At 41.5% G+C, this 23,097-nt stretch overlaps 1 protein-coding gene across 1 annotated transcript in view; it reads right to left on the bottom strand.

Moving 5' to 3' along the window:
- The window catches only part of REEP3 (receptor accessory protein 3), a 142,650-nt gene that overhangs the window by 45,155 nt on the left and 74,398 nt on the right, over positions 1-23,097 (bottom strand). The window contains exon 3 of the mRNA XM_063434289.1: positions 952-1,028. Within this exon, the coding sequence (XP_063290359.1) occupies positions 952-1,028 (77 nt within the window). The remainder of the gene's footprint in view (positions 1-951; positions 1,029-23,097) is intronic.

The following is a 23,097-nucleotide window of genomic DNA, read 5'->3' on the forward strand; positions in this document are numbered from 1 at the left end:
TATAAGAATATGGTAGAATCTAGAAAGATAAAAATATACAAATCATAGCATAACACTGTGATATGATGTGATATTGACTCCCTTTTCAGATATAGGCTTCAAGCATTACACTTGGGTGCACTTCCCAGGTGGCAACCAGACCTTTAAACTCTCCGATTTTTCAGCAGTTTCCAGGTTTTGGTATCCTCAACTAGAAAAAAATTAATAGTAGGAGAACCTAGGTATTCACAAAGGTGACTATAAATCTTATGATGGAACTGTTCACCTTTTGCAGAGCCTGTTACCTGGCTCTGAGTGTAAACGTGTTGTATATACTTATAGGGTGATACCTCCCCCTTTGACTCCGGGAACCACAGGAAGAAATTAGGATTTCAGGATCGATATATGTGTTCAAGTACTCTATTTATTAAACAATAAGGGTAAAAACACTAAAAATGATAAAATGACTAATCCTAAAGTCCTTCTTTTGCAAAGACGCATTTTGCCCTCCGTGGGCTTTCTCAATCACGAGGGGGAGAGGGCGAGGGCGAGGAGGAGAGGGCAAGGGGGAGAGGGCGAGGGCGGGGGAGAGGGCGAGGGCGAGGGCGGGGGAGAGGGAATTATGCACATTAGGAATGTGGGGCACAGGCGCCATAAGGTCTTATTAGCTGTACCCACCCTCCCCCTACCCCGAGGAGTGGAGGGGGCTAACAGATCAGTTTTATAATCTGCAACATACATTATACCCATATAAAAGGGACTTAATTGTAGACAGTTTACGATTTGTCCTGTAAATATGAAAAATGGAACTGAAGAAGCCAGGTAAAAGGATAGTAACACCAAACATTCACCTACGCTCCGGCAGCAGATTTACATCCCAAGTGGTTTCTTTATAGACAATAAATAAAAGGTATATTTCTGTGGGTAGATAACACAAACACACACGATTCCATAGAAAACATTATAGCTTACCATGATATTGTTAAATCTGCTATTGTTTCTGTTACAGTGTAAAGGGCAAACACAATCCAGTACATCATCCATCGTACCTGAAATAAACAAACAAAAATTTAGGTACAGAATATCCAGAAACAAAAAAACAAACAAAAAAAAATCTGTTTTCATTTTTTTAACATATACATATCCTTTCACATAGTTCACACACTGCCTGGCCCCCAAAAAAGTCGCAACCTGGATTTAATTAAGCAAATGGGTCAGAGCCTCCTATTGGAAAGTTACTGCATGGGCGATTATCTTTCAGCTGGCAACAAGTTATTTAACCCCAACTGATGCAATGAGTAGCTTCTAATTTCTTAAACAACCATGTCGAAAGATACATCCCGTGGTCGTGGAAAAGATGTTCGCCTATTTGAGAAGGGTCAAATCATTGGCATGCATCAAGCAGAGAACATATCTAAGGAGATTGCAGAAACTACTAAAATTGGGTTAAGAACTGTCCAAAGCATTATTAAAAACTGGAAGGATAGTGGGGAACCATAGTCTTCGAGGAAGAAATGTGGTCGGGAAAAAATCCTGATTGATCGTGATCGGCAATCACTTAAACGTTTGGTAACATCAAGTCACAGAAAAAGAACAGTAGAACTCAGGGCTATGTTTAATAGTGAAAGTAAGAGCATTTCCACACGCACAATGCGAAGGGAACTCAAAGGATTGGGACTGAACACCTGTGTAGCCTTAAGAAAACCACTAATCAGTGAGGTTTACCTGGAAAAAAAAGCCTCACTGATTAGTGGTATGCTAGGGAGCATAAAGATTGGACTCTTGAGCAATGGAAGAAAGTCATGTGGTCTAATGAGTCCAGATTTACCCTGTTCCAGAGTGATGGGCGCATCAGCCTACTGTACAAGCCTGTAGGGGAATTGCTATGATCTGGGTTGCTGTAGTTGGTCAGGTCTAGGTTTAGCAACATTATGTGCCCAAACAATGAGGTCAGCTGACTACCTGAATATACTGAATGACCAGGTTATTTCATAATGGATTTTTTCTTCCCTGATGCTTTATCCTATTCCAAGATGACAATGCCAGGATTCATCGAGCTCAAATTGTGAAAGAGTGGTTCAGGGAGCATGAGACCTCATTTTCACACATGGATTGGCCACCACAGAGTCCAGACCATAACCCCATTGAGAATCTTTGGGCCAGGCAGTGTATAATAATACATATAGTAATGTATATATTAGGGCACTATGTTTAGATTATTTATTTTTGTTTAATGTTCTATTCATAAAATATGAACAAAGTTTGTACAAATGGAGAGCCCACAAACATTTTGTAAATATACTTTCATCATGTATACAAACACATGTACAGATATAACAACGCAATGAGTATAGTATGATGGACTTCCAATCCAGTCTAATGGGGTTGTCTCACCTATCCAATATCAGAAAGGGCAAATAAATACAGTGCCAAGAGAAGGGAGACACTTAAAGAGTTCATAAAAGATTTAGAAGGGCCCTCAGTAAATCAGGTTTCTGTAGGTCCCACCAGTCTTGTTTGTTAGTCCACCTATTGTACAGAGCTGAGGAATGTGTTGGCGCTTTATAAATAATACAATGGAAAATGTACATACTGTATATAAATAATACAATGGAAAATGTACATACTGTATATCAGGGGTGGGAATCTTCGGGGCCTCCAGATGTTTTGGACAGCATTTCCCATAATGCTCTTACAGCCATAATGCATCAAGGGAGATGTAATCCAAAACATCTAGAGGGCCGAAGGTTCCCCACCCCTGCTGTATATAAACACAGGTATGTGCCCCTTTATCCCAGCATGCATGTTTAAGAGCAATGGACTTTATTTCCATAAGTCACTTTCAATTATTAATGCAAATTGATTAATATTTTTATTAAAGCAAGCTATAGTATGTTTTAACAAGATCCATTTGTTTTTTAGTGTAAAAACAGACATTTCTTAAAGTTGCATTACTATTTTCAAACCATCAGCTACTGATAAAAAATAAATGTAAAAAAGTTAAAAAATAAAATGCAAGACATGTGAAAAGTCAATCAAATTGTATGACTGGCAGATACAATCCAAGGAAATAGTGTGTTTGCTTAGATTCCCACTGAGTAGGAAATGGGATATGGTTTTCCCTGATGCTTTGTATCCATTACAAGCTCAAACTCTTAAATCTGATTTTTTTGAATATGATCAACATTGATTAGGCAATTTTTACCAGATACACTGACAACAATTTGAGTTATTTACTAAAGTAAGCATGGTAGGGAAGTTAACCCTTTAAGGACGGCGGCAACTGTCTAACATCTGAATCAAAACCCACCATAATTTAGGAGTTTCTCATTAAGTGCCCCCCCCCTGCCCCCCTACATATTATATTTTGTTTTCTTAAAGGAAGGACATTTAATTTCCTATATGTATAGTCAACACATTAAATATGAATAAAATGTAAAAAATGGAAGGAGCGGGGGGATTTCACGATTGCTTATAATAATTATTTTACATCAGGTGCAAATAAGGAAAAGTAACTTAAAATAAATATACATGTCAGTCCTGATTGTTAAATGACCCTGGTATCTACATTTTTTTAACAAGTCAACGTTAACCCTATGTCAAAAAAAAAATATTTAAAGGGCTGCATGCAGCTCTTAGTTTGAGTGCTGCATACAGCTCATCCTTCAGTCTGGGGCCACTAAATATAGCCCCAGTGACAATGGGGAGTCCAAGTTTAATTGATACCTGGGTCTTCCTGGTATGAGCCATGATTTAACCCAGTTCAAACCAAATTTCAGTCAATGGGGATTTCAGTCCCCATTTAAAGAGTTATTGCAATACTCCATTTGAGTGCTGCATACAACTCATCTGTCAGACTGGGGCCACTCAATATTACCCTAGCTGACAAAGGGGAGTCCCAGATACTGATTGATATCTAGGTTTCCCTGGCATTAGAATGGATTTAATCCTGTTTACACCAATATGTTAGAGCACTCCATGCGGTCCTAACTTCACTCTGGAGGACATAATGTACTGTATTTAGAAAACTGGGCAGACTAGATGGGCCGAATGGTTCTTATCTGCCGTCACATTCTATGTTTCTATGTTTCTAGTACATTATTTGGTTAAGGTGAATTTTGTAATTTAGGCAGATCTAGGCAAATCAGTAAAAACTGTATTTTAGTTTGGCTATTTTGGCCTTACATTTGAAATTCACTTTGAATTCCTGGCAATTTAAATTGTTGTGAATAACCTGAAAGACATCTACAGAATGTGTAATCTAATTGGTTCTAAACCAAGTCCTCAAGGCACATCTTCAGGTTTGGTTTTGTCAGCATCCCCACGGAATAGAACTTGCATATGTCCAACCGTTCTGTAGTTTCTGACTGGACAATCTAATTGGCTAGCTTCTTTATATGCCAGAATGGATACAAGAGATCCCTGAACTAATACACATAATTGACAGCATCAGGGTTACATAGAGCAGTTGACTTTGGCATTCAATGTAAGAACAGTACGCTGCAGATTCAAAATGTGCCCTCATTAAGCAATGATTTATGACAAGAATATAACCGGATAATCTCTTCTGAATAAACCCAATTACACATATCAGCATATATGATCAAAATGCAAATCTAACTTGCTACCGTAGAATAGTATTGTGATACGTCAGTATATGGCTATACATTATCACAGGTAACATGGTTAATTCCTAAAGATGACGGCGGATGATTGAGAAATAATAACAGGGCTCAGATCCACTCTGACAAAAATATTTTACATATACGAAAATAAAAGAATAGGAGACTGATGTTATCAGTTTCTTGAAATTGTACAGATTATATTCAATATTCCATCTGGTGTGGTGTGGTGGTTGCAATACATTTACATGATGAAATGTAAATGAGAAAGATCACATTTTATTTACCGTAAATGTATTTTTTCTTAGGATTAGAGGTAGTACACAACAATTAGGATATTCACTCTGTCTAGACAGGAAAAGGCGATCAGTCACCTAGAAATTGTACATAACTTTATCCATATGAGAAACCAGGGAAGGGGGAGAAACAGCTAAGGCCTGATCAAAGGTTTAGACGCCAAATCTCTTACGATGTAGAAACGGATTGTATAGATATAGACCTTTAAAGATGCTGGACATCTATTCGCAAATTCCAATTGATGGAATTTTAGAAAATTTGGAACTGATGCTGAAAATGGATGTTCATTAATCTCCGAGCACCAGGAGAAAAATTTCTTCCAGATTCTGGAAAACACTATACTGATAGTCTTCTTTTGAAGCAATCAGAATGTCGATAACTTCTGGGCTTAGACCTTTGGAACTTAGGACCTGGCGTTCGGATACCATGCTCTGAGCTTGAAAGTCTTGAGAGGAACTAGGTTGAGTTGAAATATTTTGACTGACATCGGAATTTGCCAGTAGTCCTTTTTTTATAGCTTCTCTTAAGCCAGAAGGGAAGAACTGCAGTGATCTTTTCTTTGTTTGTAATAATCTTGGGAAAGCCCCAATAGTGCTGGAGGAAAAATGTAGAGCATCGGAAAATCCTAGGAAATCACAATGGCATTCAAAAGTCTTGATTGTCTCCATGACCTAGTAAAATTAGAATTTGACACCTGAAAATTCCAGGATTGAATTGAGCAAGTGAAATGCGCGCCGAAATCTGCCAGTGGAAGGCATCGAAATCGGTGTGCATTCCACCACGAGGACCTCCCAGCATGTGCGCAATTCGCACCTTCGCCACATCCAGCACGGTGTTCAGTGGAATTCATAAAGGTGAAACGCAGGTGCCTGGTTCTATCTATCAATCTATCTATCAAAGAAGAATGAAGAGCCAAGCCCACCCAGAGATCTTACTTACGTATTTAAGCAAGCCCTCCTCGGCCGCCTCACCTTGCCCTTGGTAACAAACAAAATCACTAGTGTCTATCCCTATTCTGCCGAAGATAGGCATAGATCTGGGGTTATTTGGGCTTTTGCAGTTTTTATACCTTAAAGGGACACTATAGTCACCAAAACAACTACAGCTGATTGCATTTGTTCTGGTGAGTAGAATCATTAACCTTCAGGTTTTTTGCTGTAAACACTGTCTTTTCAGAGAAAATGCAGTGTTCACATTACAGCCTAGTGATGACTTCACTGGCCACTCCTCAGATGGCTGTTAGAGAATTTTCCTGGGTCATGGCTGCCTAAAATGCATCCAAACATTCAGTATATCCTCCCTCTGAATGCAGACACTGAACTTTCCTCATAGAGATTTATTGATTCAATTCATCTCTATGAGGAGATGCCGATTGGCCAAGGCTGTGTTTGAATCATGCTGGCTCTGCCCCTGATCTGCCTCTTTGTCAGTCTCAGTCAATCCTATGGGGAAGAATTGTGATTGGATCAGACCCCCACTTCTGATGATGTTAGCAGACAGCCTGTTATTCTGAGGCAAACAGCATGCAGATATACAACTTCAGGATTGAATACAGTAAGATGTTGCTATATTTATGGAGGCATGAGGGGCCCGGGTGGTGGTTTTAACATTATAGGGTTAACAGATGGTGGTTTTAACATTATAGGGTCTGGAATACATGTTTGTGTTCCTGATCCTATAGTGATCCTTTAAGGAAGAGGAGTATGAAGAGGGCTTAAGATTTGTAGATAACTGCCTGCCTTTTCCGGTCTAGACAGAGTAAATATCCCAGTTGTCGTGCACTGCCTCTAGAGGGAAAATGAAGATGAGATGGAATAACACATCTGTCAAACTTATATGGACAATAAATGCACCAAAACTCAAAAAATTCATTCAAGGGCAAATGCACATGGTTTTATTTTCCAGTGTAGAATGCTTAGGTCAAATTACCAAGTGGCGAGACATTCAATTGTTAACATACTTTTTGCTTTCCCAATGCTATATTATCATCTAAATATCAACTCTCTAAATTTATATTTTGCCTGATGATATGGTCACCATGTCATTCAGGCTCTATCTGTAATTGGAAACATATATTATACGAGATCAGTTTTATTATTGTATGTTATCTACAAACGAGAAAAATAGTTCCGAGATCAGGAATACGCACAATTCTTGCTTGTGGCAAGAGAATAGAATATGTAAATATTCATTAGACAAGAAGAATAAGAGAATTAAATCCAGTTTGATATTTTCTTCAGTCTGGATGGCCTGCTTAATTATTTATAAATCGATTACCTACCTCTATTTAGGAATACCAAAAACCTCTCTATACTTTTGCTTTCAGCAATTAAATATTTATGAAACAAAAACATCAAGCTGGAATTTGTTCTGTTTTTCAAAGATCACAGAACAATTTTCATACGAAAAGATAAAAGGAGTAGAAAGGAAGGGGATAAAAAAAAAAAAAAATTGTGGAAACCATGCAAATTTTAAATATTCATACGCACAATACTATAACCACAAAATATTAACAAAACTAAGTCATGTTTATAGGGCTTTAAACAAAAGTCCCATTGTGATGCTAAAATTTAATTTTACGTAAGTCAAGATGGAGGGCAACAGCAAACACTGGAAGAGGACAAACGCCCACTGTTACAAGACAAATTAAAAGTTTTGCTCTATGAAGTAACCTTGCATCAAAACCCCTCAGTCAGTTTTATGAAAAATATCTATTTGAAGTGAAAGAACCAATTAAAGGCATCGTAGCCCTTCCCCCGCATAAAATGTATCTGGCCCATACTATAGTATAGTACAACTACTCGGCCCAAAGGATATTGGGAGCAAAGACGGTTTTAAGTCTATTGCCAAATCATAAAGTTTTCAGCACGGCAAACGCATCCCAGCTCCAGGATTTCAATTCAAGCTAATAACTATAAAATCAAGACATGTTAAACACAAACTGGACACAGAGACAATACACTTGGAACTGCTATAAAGCAATCATAAAACAAAGAATAAATTCATACAATGTACTGGAGCAGATTATGGATTTTGGCCTTAAAATATGTATTAAAAAAAATAAGTTTGTAAATACTTTCTTTCAAACCTTCTTGCGAACCAGACAGAGGTTTTACAGGATTCAAAGCCCCGGCTCCATCAGTAACTGCAAGTATTCTAGGCATTGTTTCTTCATCCATAGCTGAACCTACAGTGTTTTTTACAAGGACCTTGAAAGTGCACAAAAAGTATTTCTGGACACAACTGGAGGAGTGCTGGATCAGTTCCCCTCTCTCGTTCCAGTAGGTATGCCCTGGCACGGAGTGATGTGGAATTTCTGCCATATAAATAGATTTTCTCCAAAATTCACTTACACTGAGCTTTTTGTGGGATTTTTTTTTCTCTCTGGTGCTCCCTATTACAGGATCCCTGTGAAAAACCTGAACCAATAAGTCTTGAGTTCCAAATCGGGACCAATCCACTGGATCCAGAACTGTTAACATGTATGATAGCATGAATGTTCAAAATATTATGATAGTCATGTAGATTACGCTTGTAGTGAACTATGTAAAATCACAAATTCTGCCAACAGTAAATTTATTCAAAATTTTGACTGGTACGGACTGTGTTTACTTTTTGAACATGTTGAAGTGTCAGAGCCTTAGATACTATCTGGAGCCTAAATGTCACATTTATTAAAATGAGTAGAATACAGAATTCCCTCTTAAGTGATGACGAACATAGGATTTGCACATTTCTGTGACGGCATATCCCATTATGCTAAACCTGCAACAACAAAAACAAAACAAAAAAATAATAACTGAGGGTCTTTATAAAATGTATTATATATTTTTAATATTTTAACATCTGCATCGAATGAAAAACGAACAACGAACGTGTGAAAAGGTCATGAAACCCACAAGAAAATAACCTTCTCTTTTTTGCTCCATATGTGTGCATTATTTTTTACATGTTTGTTCTTGTTATATGACATGCAAACAGGGCCGGACTGGCCCACCGGGCTACCGGGAAATTTCCCGGTGGGCCGCGGCACCTGGGGCTGGGCTGACAGCCCCATTCAGTGATCAGGCTCCTGTGATCCAAGCCGACCATGTGTGAGCTGTGCGGACGCACAGGACCCCATGGGAGCAGGGGTAGCCAGGCGGCCGGCACAGCTCACACATGGCCGACCGGGATCATTTAAAAAATAAATAAATACATTTGCAGTGGGGGCGGAGCCTAGTGTGCGGCGGGGCGGGGCCTAGTGTGCGGCGGGGCGGGGCCTAGCATGGGGCGGGGCGGGGCCTAGCATGGGGCGGGGGCGGAGCTTGCGGTGCGGCGGGGGCCTGGCTAACTGCAGCATGGGAAGCAGGAAGGAGTCCCTGCTTCCCCAACAACCAGCCTCCAGGAGCTCCAAGGGATGTGGAGGTAAGAAGCAGGTCAGTGTGTCTGTGTGTGACTGCCAGTGTGTGTGTGACTGTGTGTGACTGTCTGACTGTGTGTGACTGTCTGAGTGTGTGACTGTGTGCGTGTGTGTGTGTGTGACTGCCTGCGACTGCCTGCCTGCGACTGCCTGCCTGCCTGCGTGTGACTGCCGGCCTGCGTGTGACTGTCTGCCTGCGTGTGACTGTCTGCCTGCGTGTGACTGTCTGCCTGCGTGTGACTGTCTGCCTGCGTGTGACTGTCTGCCTGCGTGTGACTGTCTGCCTGCGTGTGACTGTCTGCCTGCGTGTGACTGTCTGCCTGCGTGTGACTGTCTGCCTGCGTGTGACTGTCTGCCTGCGTGTGACTGTCTGCCTGTGTGTGTGACTGTCTGCCTGTGTGTGTGACGGTCTGCCTGTCTCTGTATGTGTGGATGTTTGCCTCTGTGTCAGTGACTGTCTGCCTGTCTCTGTATGTGTGGATGTTTGCCTCTGTGTCAGTGACTGTCTGCCTGTCTCTGAATGTGTGGATGTTTGCCTCTGTGTCAGTGACTGTCTGCCTTTGTGTGTGTGCATCTGCTAGTGAGTGAGCGAGCATCTGTGTGTGTTTGTGTGTGTGTGTGTGTGTAAGCGCATCTGCTAGTGAGGGAGCCTCTGTGTGTGTGCGCCTACTAGTGAGTTTGTGTGTGTCAGTGAGCTTGTCTGTAGTGAATCTGTGTGTTGGTGAGCTCTTCTGTAGGGAGCATGTGTGTGTCAATGGGCTTGTCTGTAGGGAGAGTGTGTGCGAATCAGTGAGCTTGTCTGTAGTGAGCGTGTGTGTGTGTGACAGTGAGCTTGTCTGTAGTAAGCTTGTGTGTGTATCAGAGTTTGTCTGTACTAAATTTGTGCGTGTGCCAGTAACCTTGTCTGTGTGTGTCATTGAGATTGTCTGTCAATGAGCCTATTTGTGTGCATCAGTAAGATTGTCTGTGTCTGCATGTGCGTATGCTTTACTGTATAATTTAATTACCCTGAAATAACTAATATTTGGAATTAGAAGAAGAAATGTATCAACATATATATATATATATATATATATATATATATATATATATATATATATACACACACACACACACCCTACATAGCACAATGACTTATGGGGCTGGCATAGATTTTTTTTTCCAGGGCTGCTTCGTATCCCCAGTCCGGCCCTGCATGCAAACCCTCACTTTCCCTAAGACCTCTTCGTCTTCCAATCTGTGCTTAAAGCGAGACAGTCAGGTGATGGAGTATTTTATTTTTACTTTCTCTACAGTCTGTCAAGGGAATTAGAGGAAATGTTAAGCCTCTCTGAGCAGAATCAAATGAACATACACAAATCGGATATATCCACCCTACAACTGGGTAACTAATTCATGACCCTGTTAGCTAGTTCATCTTAGTTAAAGAAACATTCCTCGGTTTCACGTAATCAATATGAAAACCAAGTGAGTAAAAAGCAGAGTTCACTTTAAAACATTTTTTTTTTTTTTTTAAATAAAAAAAAGTGAATAACTATACAGAGAAATCAAAATGACTTGTTAGCTGCCGAGATATATTGCGTTGTGCTTGGTCATTGATGTGAATAAGTATATATACTGTTCTCTTCTGTTACCAACTAACTTCTCAATGAGACTAACATTATATTGTAGCCTTACAATCAATACATAGAATAGTTGACTATTATTTTTTTTAAAGCAATTAACTGCAATTATTTAATTAATTAATTTATTTTTAATTATGGCAGACCGGATCACATTAGCCTTCCATGTGAAGGATAAGCCAGTGTTACAAGTATGGTATTGATCTAGAATCCAAAAGCCCATGAATTACAGGATTCCTTTAACCCCTTAAGGACCAAACTTCTGGAATAAAAGGTAATCATGACATGTCACACATGTCATGTGTCCTTAAGGGTTTGATTGCAAACTATAACAATAGGAATACAAGGATATATTTCTAACTTGGTAAGGCCACACTAACTAGCTTCCATCTCTGAAAAGGCAGTGTTTACATTAAAAGGCCTGCAGGGACTGACTATACTCACCAAAACAACTACATTAAACTGCAGTTGTTCTGTCGACTATAATGTCCCTTTAACAAATATGTATTTGTGAGATATGAAAAATAAAGCTTAATTGTAGAAAGTCAAACATCTTTAGCCTGGACAGTGTGCCTCAATATTGGCCCATGTTAATTAGTGTTGTAAGCTTTGTCCTTTGCTCCTGAGTCAGCATATAGAGAAGAGGTGAAATGAAACCATTTCCAATTTTTCTTTTTCATCGGTTTATTCTGTTTATTATTTCTCAAAGTTTATTCGGGCTTTGCCTTGTCTGAAATGGATTAGGATGCAATTTGCAAAACCTTTCATATAAATTTAAAATAAAACATCAATCTGATGATGAAGACGAAAAATATTTAAATAAGTTATGAATGAATTACAAAGCTTAGTTCACTTGTGCAATTTCCAGAGCAGTGACTGTTCCCCTTTAAGAACCATTCCTAATCGAAGACGGCATATAATTAAGGTTTTGTTTTAATTAATTGTTTACCAGATAGAATAAACATGCACATGTAATTAAATTAACAATTTGTTTAAATATTGGATTTGTTTGTATACTTGTGCGTTACAGAGTATCTCCTAAATGTAACACATATACTCACACAGCGGTTTCTTTATTAAAATATCTATTGCTTTACTGCAGGGCTTGACAAATTTGCTAGAAATCTAGCAGCCAGCAAAAAGTTAGGAGCCAGGTTTTTCAAGGTCAAAAATACTCTCCAGTACTCCAGTCTAGACCGAAAGTAGATCTTCGAAGCAAACTAAAGTCACTGTTCATGGAGTTATCTTAAGAGTGTTTTTTTGACATGGTACATTACCAAGACACTGATGAAGCATGTATCTGCTGGTACAAGAAAAAAAAATAATAATAAATAAATTGTATTTGCGGACTCAAAGTTGTCAATTTATGCCACAGTTCTTCTTTGTTTAGATGAAGGTATTTCTTTGTTACGGGTTCTGTCCTAGAAGTCCTGTTTAGCCTATCAGAATTCTGAAAGAAACATTTCACAAAACTAGAATATTGAAACTGTTATGAGCCAGCAGTACGAGTTTTAAGAGATCATGCCACTGAATTCAGTTTGATTGACTTGTGTGACTGACACCAGCTCAATGACACTGTCTAGACAAACATTTGAGGTTGAATACATCTGCTGTCACACAGTAGTGTGAGTTAAAGGGACACTATAGTCACCACAACAACTACAGGTTAATGTATAATCATTACCTTGTGACATGTTCATGCATACACTACCTTTTCAGAGAAAAGGCAGTGTTTACATTGCCCCTAGGGACACCTCCAAGTGGCCACTCCTCAGATGACCACTGGAGGCGCTTCCTGGCTCAGCTTAACCCCTTAAGGACACATGACATGTGTGACATGTCATGATTCCCTTTTATTCCAGAAGTTTGGTCCTTAAGGGGTTAAAGGGACACTATAGTCACCCAGACTACTTCAGCTCAATGAAGTAGTCTGGGTGCCAGGTCCCCCAGGTTTTAACTCTTCAGATCTAAACATAGCAGTTTCAGAGAAACTGCTATGTTTAAATTGTAGGGTTAGTCCAGCCTCTAGTGGCTGTCTTCCTGACAGTCGCTAGAGGCGCTTCAGCGACGCTGGATGCGAAAATCGCATTCAGCGTGCAGAATGTTCATAGGAAAGCATTTCGCTCCACTCGGGAGCTTACGTCGGCATGGGGAGGAGAGGTCACCAGCGCCGAGGGAGCCCGGCGCTGGATTAAAGTAAGTAACTGAAGGGGTTTTAACCCCTTCAGCGCCTAGAGAGGGGGGACCTTAGGGTGGGGGGGACACAAGGGTTATATAGTGTCAGGAGAACTAGTGTTTTCCTGACACTATAGTGATCCCTTAAGCCTTTCAGCTTAAAAAAGAAGGTTGAATTGTTAGTGAAGGATGCAATAGGATTTGCACTGATGTAGCAGGTGAGATAACACTTTAATTGCCATTGGAGTAATACTAAGAAACATCCAGTTGTTTTAATGTGCAATGCATAAGGATTTTTATTTATTGTATAAATTGGGGCTGATGTGTACTCTACACAGAGTGAGTATATTCTCAAAGTTCTCACATTCTCTGTTTTTGTTGCAATGCTTTAACTTAGCTCTCCCCAAGATCAAAAGGGTAATCCAGACATTGACCCCGTGCTCATTGTGCCTAGAGTAGTATCAGCTACATCTCACTGACAAGGCCCAAAGAAAGTCAAAACTATAGTCCGGCGTTGCTGAATCTCTGGTGCAGAGAGAACTTCCTGGCATTTCGGTTCTGGACTGTCCTTATAAGTTGGATCAGTCTGATATGCAATGGAGTAGGTTCTCTATGTAATGGCACAAGTGATCAAAAACTATTTTCAGTCCTGAGTGGGGCAAAGGGCGAGTTACGGAGTTTCTCTAAGCTTTTGTCCGTTATCAGAGTTCTTGTATTATCAGTTTGAGTTGGAGCGCAGGGCTTAATTTTGTATCTTTGATGTAAGCAACATTATTGATTACTTTTTAAATAATATGTATCTTTAATACATTTAAAAAAAAAATTCAAAGACAGAATACCAAAGCTCAGTATGTGCTTATATTACAATGGGGTTAAATTACAATTGGGCCAATAACTAACCACTCTAACACCATATCCTGCTATAAATGCTATTAATGTTAGATAAACTAACATGCCATGTCCTTTTTTTTGTACAATGAACAGCACACCTACAAACGTTGACAGTCACATAAAACAACCAGTATAAAAACAACCTGATTACATCTGGGTCCAAAGAAAACAACCATTGAGATTCAAGCTCATCTACTGTGCATAAAAGCCGTGCTAAAAACAAGGGTCAAAAAAAGGTTTATATGAAAAGGCTCCAGAGATTGAAGCTGCACAGCTGCTCAGATAAAATCATCCTCATCGTCTAGTGGAAACAGCAACGCCAAATAAATAAATTGAAATGCATGTCTAAAACACAATGGCCATCTCTCAACAAAAACACAGTGAATCTCTAGGACAAGAAAGAAAAAAAGAAAAAATATCAGCCAAACTTTTTTTTCTTGGATGTATAAATGTACCAAACAAACTGAAGGGACACTACAGTCACCAGACCCACTGTTTTTATTTATTACTGCCATTTATAAAGCGCCAACATATTCTGCAGTACTTTACAATTGAGAAAAAGACAATAGAGTATAAACAGACCAATTACACTACAGCTTAATGTAGTTCTGGTGTCTTCAGGGAAATGCCAGTGTTTACATTGCTGCCTAGGGTCACCTCTAGTGGATGTCACTCTGACAGCTATTAGAGGGTTTCAGTCCATGCTCTGCGTAGAGAAGCTGAGTGCTCCCCATTGAACAATCCATCTAAGGGTAGGGCTACACATGCACACTAGTCTCCCAATGCTTTTATTTGTATAAGCATTTGATTGGCTGAGATAATCAAGATTGAGGATCTCTGCCAAACAGGCAAGGTGACCACGGATAGTGCAGTACACCTTTTCTTGCACTCTGAGGGGGCCGAGAATCTAAACGGTGAACAGGTCACTATAGCGTTTGGAATGTTAGCATTCCTAACTACAGTGTTTCTTTAATGAAAATAAATGAAAAAATAAATACTACAGTACTATAAACAGTGATGGTCCCAGTATTAGGATGCAGCCATAAGACAAAATGATCATTGGGCCTTCAATAGATTCTTCACTACATTAACACTGGGCGGACACATTTGTTAACTGTGAACTTATAAGCGATAATTCATAAATATTTGGGGGGTGTTCTGGTATATGTGTTTCAAGCAAATCTCTGGAAAAGAGAGTCAAACACTACATATTAAATAAATAAAACAACTACAACATATTCATACTTCGACTTAACTTAGCCTCTTCTCCGCCTTACAAAATGATACATCCAGCACAGCAGTCAATCATGAGAGTTTATTCGATTATTTTGTGCATTTTTACGGTATTTGCTTAAATTTGAGATACGCTGTGCAAGACATTAAGGTGATATTTGAGTTTTGGATTTACACTCAGAGTTATGTACAGTTTGTGATGAATAGCATTTGAAATATAACACAGCTTGTGCGATGTGGCAAACAAAGCTCAGAATATAATTTTTATAGCACTGCAGCGCTATATAAGCAGTAAAATAAATTAGATCTGTACAATTTTAATGTCCAGTCACGCGACAATTCAGGAAGTGCCGCTAAGGATTTACATAATTCGTTAGTGGCACTGAAAATGTCATTTCTGAGAGTGCTGGGTCTGAATAACTAACCTGATTTTTTTATTTTATTTCTTACAAAAGCATATTTGCCAAGTAAGCAGAGAATGCATAATTGTATCCATTGCCTTGAAGAAGTATTAACTATTTAAACTGACCCAAGGCTTGTATTGCTATCATAAGCACACATAATACTCCATGGGCCTTGGTCTGCTCACTTTGCTTTTATGGATCAGGATCTCGATGGGCCACAAAGGGAGTGAGAAAGAGCATCTTCCTAGGAGATCAGATACAGCATGTGCATGTGTACAGAATACCTGAAATATTCATTAATATTTTATGACTCAGCGGAGGTGCTACATATGCAGCATTCTGCAGTGAGACTTAGTACGTGCTGCTGAAACTGGAACGAACACGTTCTTTTGCCACGTACCAGCAATTTATTTTTTTAGCATGACATTTAATGACTGCACACCTGGATGCATTTGCTGTGTTGGGCCTACGAATACTTAGCAGAACCTCTCAAAGCCAGTATACCAGAAGTCTAGAGGTTCTCTTCCCCATAAATACAAAAATAATTATGTACTGTATTGTCTTCAATGCACTGCAGAGTACCAGGGGGACATGCAATTGATCCCATCAAAAAAAAAAAAGTAGTGGCTCTTCCACATAAAAGTAATTATGGAATGGTACAACTGCCTGGTAACAGGAAATTCTTACTTGGCAGCCTTCCCTCTTTGAGTGCCCATACACCAGGGGCGGGCTGGGCCGGGGGGCAATTGCCCCCCAGGCCGCCCGAAATTCTTTTAGGACCGGCCGCGGTGGGCCGGCCCTTTAAATGCTGCAGCCGCCTGAGCAGAGCGCTCAGACGGCTGCAGCAGCTTCTCCCCTCCCTCCCCTCCCCTGTAGCGTGGCCGGAGCTGGTCTCCGGTCCGCGGTCCCGGCCGGAGTGATGGGAAGGTGCACACTGAGTGTGCACTTCCTGTCAGTCCGGCCGGTTACAGGAAACAGAAACTCCTGTTCCGCGCGGAGTTTCTGTTTCCTGTAACCGGCCGGACTGACAGGAAGTGCACGCTGAGCGTGCACCTTCCCATCACTCCGGCCGGGACCACGGACCGGAAAGCAGCTCGGCCACGCTACAGGGGAGGGGGTAAGAAGAGGGGAGGGAGGGGGTGAATAAGAAGAGGGGAGAGGGTGGGGGGAATAAGAAGAGGGGAGAGGGTGGGGGGAATAAGAAGAGGGGAGAGGGTGGGGGGAATAAGAAGAGAGGAGAGGGTGGGGGAATAAGAAGAGGGGAGAGGATAAGAAGAGGGGAGAGGGGGATAAGAAGGGGGGAATAAGAAGAGGGGAGGTGGGGTAATAAGAGGGGAGGGGGGTAAGAAGAGGGGAGGGGGGTAAGAAGAGGGGAGGGGGGGTAAGAAGAGGGGGGGAATAAGAAGAGGGGGGAGGGGAGGGGGAAGAGTAAGAAGAGGGGAGGGGAGGGGGGAGAGTAAGAAGAGGGGGAGAGTGAGGGGGGAGTAAGAGGGGAGGGGGGAGTAAGAGGAGGGGAGGGGGAGAGTAAGAGGAGGGGAGGGGGAGAGTAAGAGGAGGGGAGGGGGAGAGTAAGAAGAGGGAGGGGGGAGTAAGGAGAGGGAAGTAAGGAGAGGGAGGGGGGAGTAAGAAGAGGGGAGGGGGGAGTAAGAAGAGGGGAGGGGGAGTAAGAAGAGGGGAGGGGGAGAGTAAGAGGGGAGGGGGAGAGTAAGAGGGGAGGGGGAGAGTAAGAGGGGAGGGGGAGAGTAAGAGGGGAGGGGGAGAGTAAGAGGGGAGGGGGTAAGAAGAGAGGGAGGGGGAGTAAGAGGGGAGGGAGGTAAGAAGAGAGGGAGGGGGGAGTAAGAAGAAGAGAGGGAGGGGGAGTAAGAAGAGAGGGAGGGGGAGTAGGGAGAGGGGGAGGGGGAGTAGGGAGAGGGGGAGTAAGGAGAGGGGGCAGTAAGAAGGAGGGGAGATACGAAAAAGGGGGGAAGAAGAGGGGGAGGGGGAATAAGAAGAGGGGGAGGAGGGAGTAAGAAGGAGGGGAGATACGAAAAAGAGGGGGGAAGGGGAGGGGGAGTAAGAAGAGAGAGAGGGGGATTAAGAAGGAGGGGAGATAAGAAAAAGAGGGGGGAAGGGGGGGAGTAAGAAGGAGGGGAGATAAGAAGAAGAAGGGGGAGTAAGAAGAAGTAGGAGGGTTAAGAAGCTCGAAGGGACAGCTCTATAGGACAGGGGGCAAGACAGGGAGCTCTTTCACACTATGCGCGCACACACACACACACTGCATCCCTATACATACACAGAAACACACAATGCATCCCTATACATACACAGAAACACAACATGCTTCCCTTACACACAGAGAAACACACAATGCATCCATTACACACACACACAATGCAACCCCCACACAAAGACAATGCATCCTTTGCACACATACACAGAAACAGACAATGCAAACACACACAAACACAATGCATCTCTTATAGAAACACAATACATCCCTTATACACAAATACACACTGCTTCCACTACACACAAACACACTGCATCACCTGCACAAACTGGTATCCCTATAAACTACATACCATAAGCACACATATTAGATCCTCTACAATAACTCATAACACATCCCCTACACACTCCACTCCCTGTGAGCGAACTCATGGGTGGGTGGAACATATAAGTGGACTTATGAGTGGGCCTTATGGGCATACTCACCGTCAGGCCCTGGGGCCCAGACCTTGAGCTGTGTAAGAGGCCCCCAAAAAATGGAGCTGCTTCTAATTCTCCCAGAACATTGAATTTTGTGACCACAGTTGCAAACAGCCTCCAGAGATCCTGTTCTACACCAGACCAGTGGAGCCAAACTGCAGCTCATCATCATCCTCATCTAATTGTAAGTAGGCAATCTAGTATATTATTAGTGACACTAATCTATAATTTACCTCACATTAAAGGGACACTATAGCTTAATGAAGTGGTTGTGGTGTCTATAGCTGGTCCCTGCAGGCTTTTTAATGTAAACACACACTGTGTGCAGCACTGGCGTTAGTTCATATGGCAGATCATATGGGTGGGGCATTGTGATGTCACATGGGGGGGCGGCAAATTTATATTTTGTCTAGGGCGTCAAAAATCCTTGCACCGGCTCTGATCCTGGGCAGGTGCACCAGTCTACTGGTGACCCACAGGAGGGGAGTTCACTGATTGCACTGCACTCTCCTCCTGCCCAGACCCGTCTTGACCGCAGTGCAAGTGCCCTCTGCCCTCTGCCCCTAATTTACAGTGGCTCACACTCACAACAAGCAGTGCCTGGAGCCCTTTGCAGAGACGGAAGCAAAGAGGTTCTGCGGCAGCTGGCCGTCCTGCAAGCATTACATTAAACAGCTGTTCACCATGCAGCCACAGGTGGCCTTGTGCTGGGAGACTGTGATTACTCTTCACTTCCTCCCAGCCTACAGAGCAGCGCATGGGGGAGAGAGAGGAGGAGGCATGATTTAATCTTACAATAAATCCTCTAAGCAAACCTTTATAAATTTGGGGGGATCAGCTCTGTTTCCACAGTTTATTGGTGTCTGATGTCTGTATTAATATTGAGGGATGTCTAAGTAGTAACATCAGTGTGTGTCAGCAGGGCCAGCCGTTGGGGTGGGCAAGCTGTGCGGTCACGCAGGGTGCCATGACAACAGAGGCACCCGGCGGCCAACACAGCTCACAAGTTGGGTACATCAGCATATTTAATTTAAATGATTCGCTGGTGGTCCACTGGTGCGCACCAGCAGTAGGTGCAGTCAGAGCATATCCTCTCCCTCGTGGTTCCAGCGCTCAGTTAGTGAGTCAGAGCACAGGCTCAGAGATTCTCAGCCTGTGCTCTGACAACATTGAAAGTCAGAGCCGTGAACGAGCGGGTATGGCAAAGAGCTACTGATTAGCATAACATCAATATCCGTTATAAAGCCAGAAAAAGGTGGGCATGGATGGTGAACTGATTTGGTGGCGCAATGGGCCACTTGACTGGTTTTGCCCCCCCAGGCCTAAGGCTGCCAGCCCTCCCCTGCCATACACAGAGGGATGAGGTGTAAATGTGGCACTGTCAACAAACTCCGTAATGCCTATGGCATTTCACTACACTATTATGTGTTGATGTTTCTTATTGGATCCTAACATGAGAGCACACCATTAACACAGACAAAGGCACCATGAACTGAAAAGGGAACGTAGCAGCACTAAAGCTAGAGTTCATCCGTCTTTCCCCCTTCTCCCACAAAAAAAGCCAAAGGCCTCACAAGTGCTAGTATAGTCACCAAAACAACTTTAGCTTAATGAAGCAGTTTGTGTGTATAGATCATGCCTCTTAAAGGGACACTATAGTCACCGAGACCACTTCAGCTCAATGAAGTGATCTGGGTGCCTGGTCCCCCCAGTTTTAACCCTTCAGATGTAAACATAGCAGTTTCAGAGAAACTGCTATGTTTACATTGCAGGGTTAATCCAACCTCTAGTGGCTGTCTTCCTGACAGCCTCTAGAGGCGCTTCTGCGACGCTGGATGCAAAATTTGCATCCAGCGTACAGAACGTCCATAGGAAAGCATTGAGAAATGCTTTCCTATGGACTGTTTGAATGTGCACGGCTCTTGCCGCGCATGCGCATTTCGCTCCACTCGGGAGCTGACGACGGCGGGGGAAGAGAAGTCACCAGCACCGAGGGAGCCCGGCGCTGGATAAAGGTAAGTGGCTTTTAACCCCATCAGCGCCAAGGGAGGGGGACCCTGAGGGTGAGGGGGTCCTAAGGATAATATAGTGTCACTATAGTGATCCTTTAAGTCTCACTGTTCAATTAGCTCCCATTGAAGATTTAAATCCATTGAAGATTTAAACCTACATGAAAAAAAAAATGGTTTCATAATCAATCAGATGCAACTTACTGTAAACATTTTTATAAACTGCTCTCTAAATTAATCTTTAATCACATACAGGAGGCTCCTATAGGGTCCAGCAAGCTATAAACAGAGCAGGAGATAATTCAAAATTAAACAGAATTTGCAAGAAAGAAAGTGTAAACATTAGATGACTCTTTACAGGAAGTGTTTAGGAAGTCTGAGTAAGTTACATGCAGGGAGGTGTGCCTAGGGATGCATAAACAAAGTGATTTAAATCCTAAATGGCAGATAATTGAGCAGTGAGACTGCATGGGCATGATCTAAACCAAAAACTGTTTTATTAAGCTAAAGTTGTTTTGTTGACTATAGTGTCTGTCATGCGAAAGCATGACTTGGGATTTGATGTATGTAATGACTTGTTTTGTTTTTTTTGTACGTTTGGATAACCTTTATTGTAGGCTTTGATCTTACACCACACCTAAGCCATAAAAATACTAAGATAACCATCGCCAGAGCTGGACATAGGGCATCGTAAAGTATTGATGCGTATGGGTTCTTCAAAGGACAACATAATTTAAGAAAATATGAAGTGGACAATAAACTGCCAGGCCAAATCCATCTGATCCACCCAGGGGTCTGCCCACTGAAACAACTAGATTTTTAAGGTATACATTGAGATCTGTTTAACAACTACTTGGAGAACTTTAACATCAGAATCTCCTACAAGAATTATATATATGCGGTAAATATATGTAAGGATCTCTTGTGTATTCTCCTATTTTATTTTATGGACTGTTTTGCAATTTGTTATCTGTGTTTCTGTATGTAATTTTTATTTATTTTGTCATATTAAAAGTTGACTTAATCTGAGGAAAGCTCAGGTAAACACGTTACCAAAAGGGTTACTCATATATGTCTGATCCGTAAAGCACGGTTGTGATACTATAATTCTACTGTGTGTGGGGTAACCTAAGACGCTCGGATATAAAGTCTTGGTGGTGGCAGTAAAGTGTGTACTAGGGTGCACGTGTAGAAAGGATTACAGGGGTTAATTTAGTGGTTGCTGGGACTAGCAACAGGTAACCAGGGGTCTGGTGTCATTAACCCTTTCACTTTCACACTCTCCCCACTGTCTCGGCTAGGCCAATAGCCCACGTTCGTGACAGTGTCCCTTTAATAACCAAGCAGAATGTACACAGTGCTTCTACTGTTTCTTTCAACTGTGGTGCTGTAAGATGGGAGATTAACATAATGGTGGACAAGAAGTCGCCTAGCACCTAAAATAAAGACCAGGGGATTAGTATTATTATTATTTATTAAGCACCAACAAATACCGCAGCAAGGTACAATAGGATGAGAAGTTCTTTGTCACCATGTTTGTTACTATTGATGTGGAATTATTAAAAATTATCATTGTACTTGTATTGAATTATTGTACTAACTCCATTTTAACCTTATATTGTGACAATCCTCCATTTTGTCCTCCTAACCTGACTTCTTCAAATCCTCCATTTTGTCCTCATGACTTAACTTGTTCATTTTAAAACTACATTACGTGACTGAACTTCTCAACCCAATTAATATAGTAGACAAAGACTGTGTTTTCCTACAAGGACAAATGCCAGGAGGTGCTGGGTACTCCTTAAGACTTGCTGGCTACTCCTTAGAACTTGTAAGATAGTATAGTTTGAAGGCCACAGAACACAGTAGTAATGAAATGTTCTATTCATAAGAGACCTTGCACCTGGACATGAAGTCTGATATTATTGACCGTGTAAAATGACGCTTAGGACCCCCTTATCCCCCCCGTGTCCAGAATAATCCCACCTCTGATGGGTGGGCACGGGACTAACCTCTTAATTTTATGAACCAATAGGTAAGACACTAACCCCGTCACTTAACAATTAATCCAATTGATGATGTTTATTTGCTGATATTCTAATAATCAATGATGACGCAAAATGCCTCTTAAAAGGGCCTGCGCGCCCGCTTTTACTTCACTTGCCAATAAACTTTCTCGAAGTTATTCTAACCTGAACCTCGTGTGTCAGACTTAATTACTTCAGCGTATATACGCAATTTAATTTTATTAATTTGGACAGGAACAGATAGACTTTGAACATTTTGGTTTACTCTCAAAAAGTACCATAACACTATATGCTGGGGGATGTCCAAATCCCCATATGCCAATAATGGACCAGCACCCATCTTACTCACAATACCTGGACCAGTAAAAATAGATATGTTGAATTGTTGGGTTAAAAATATTTTATATAACAAAACTTTATTCCAAATAGTCTGCACCTTCAAAGTGGGGGCAAGGATTGCTCATATACACAACTACATGTTCTTTGAACAGTTACAGTTTTTTGAGACTGCCCTTATACTGATGAGGTTAGTACCGATCTACTGGTACCATTCTGTTTGTACCATATTGCATACATAGATGCCACAGTTAATATGATGGCAAAATAGTTAAGTGTGTGAAGGTATGCTGTATTTTGGTTCAATATAGATAGGCTTTGCAATGATAAATGGGGGGATAATACTGCTCCAGAATATTCACCTTATTATTCCAATATTTTCCAGAAAATAAAAATCACTCATTTTGCATTT

Source organism: Pelobates fuscus, chromosome 10 (assembly GCF_036172605.1).
Source record: "Pelobates fuscus isolate aPelFus1 chromosome 10, aPelFus1.pri, whole genome shotgun sequence".
Classification (NCBI taxonomy): domain Eukaryota; kingdom Metazoa; phylum Chordata; class Amphibia; order Anura; family Pelobatidae; genus Pelobates; species Pelobates fuscus.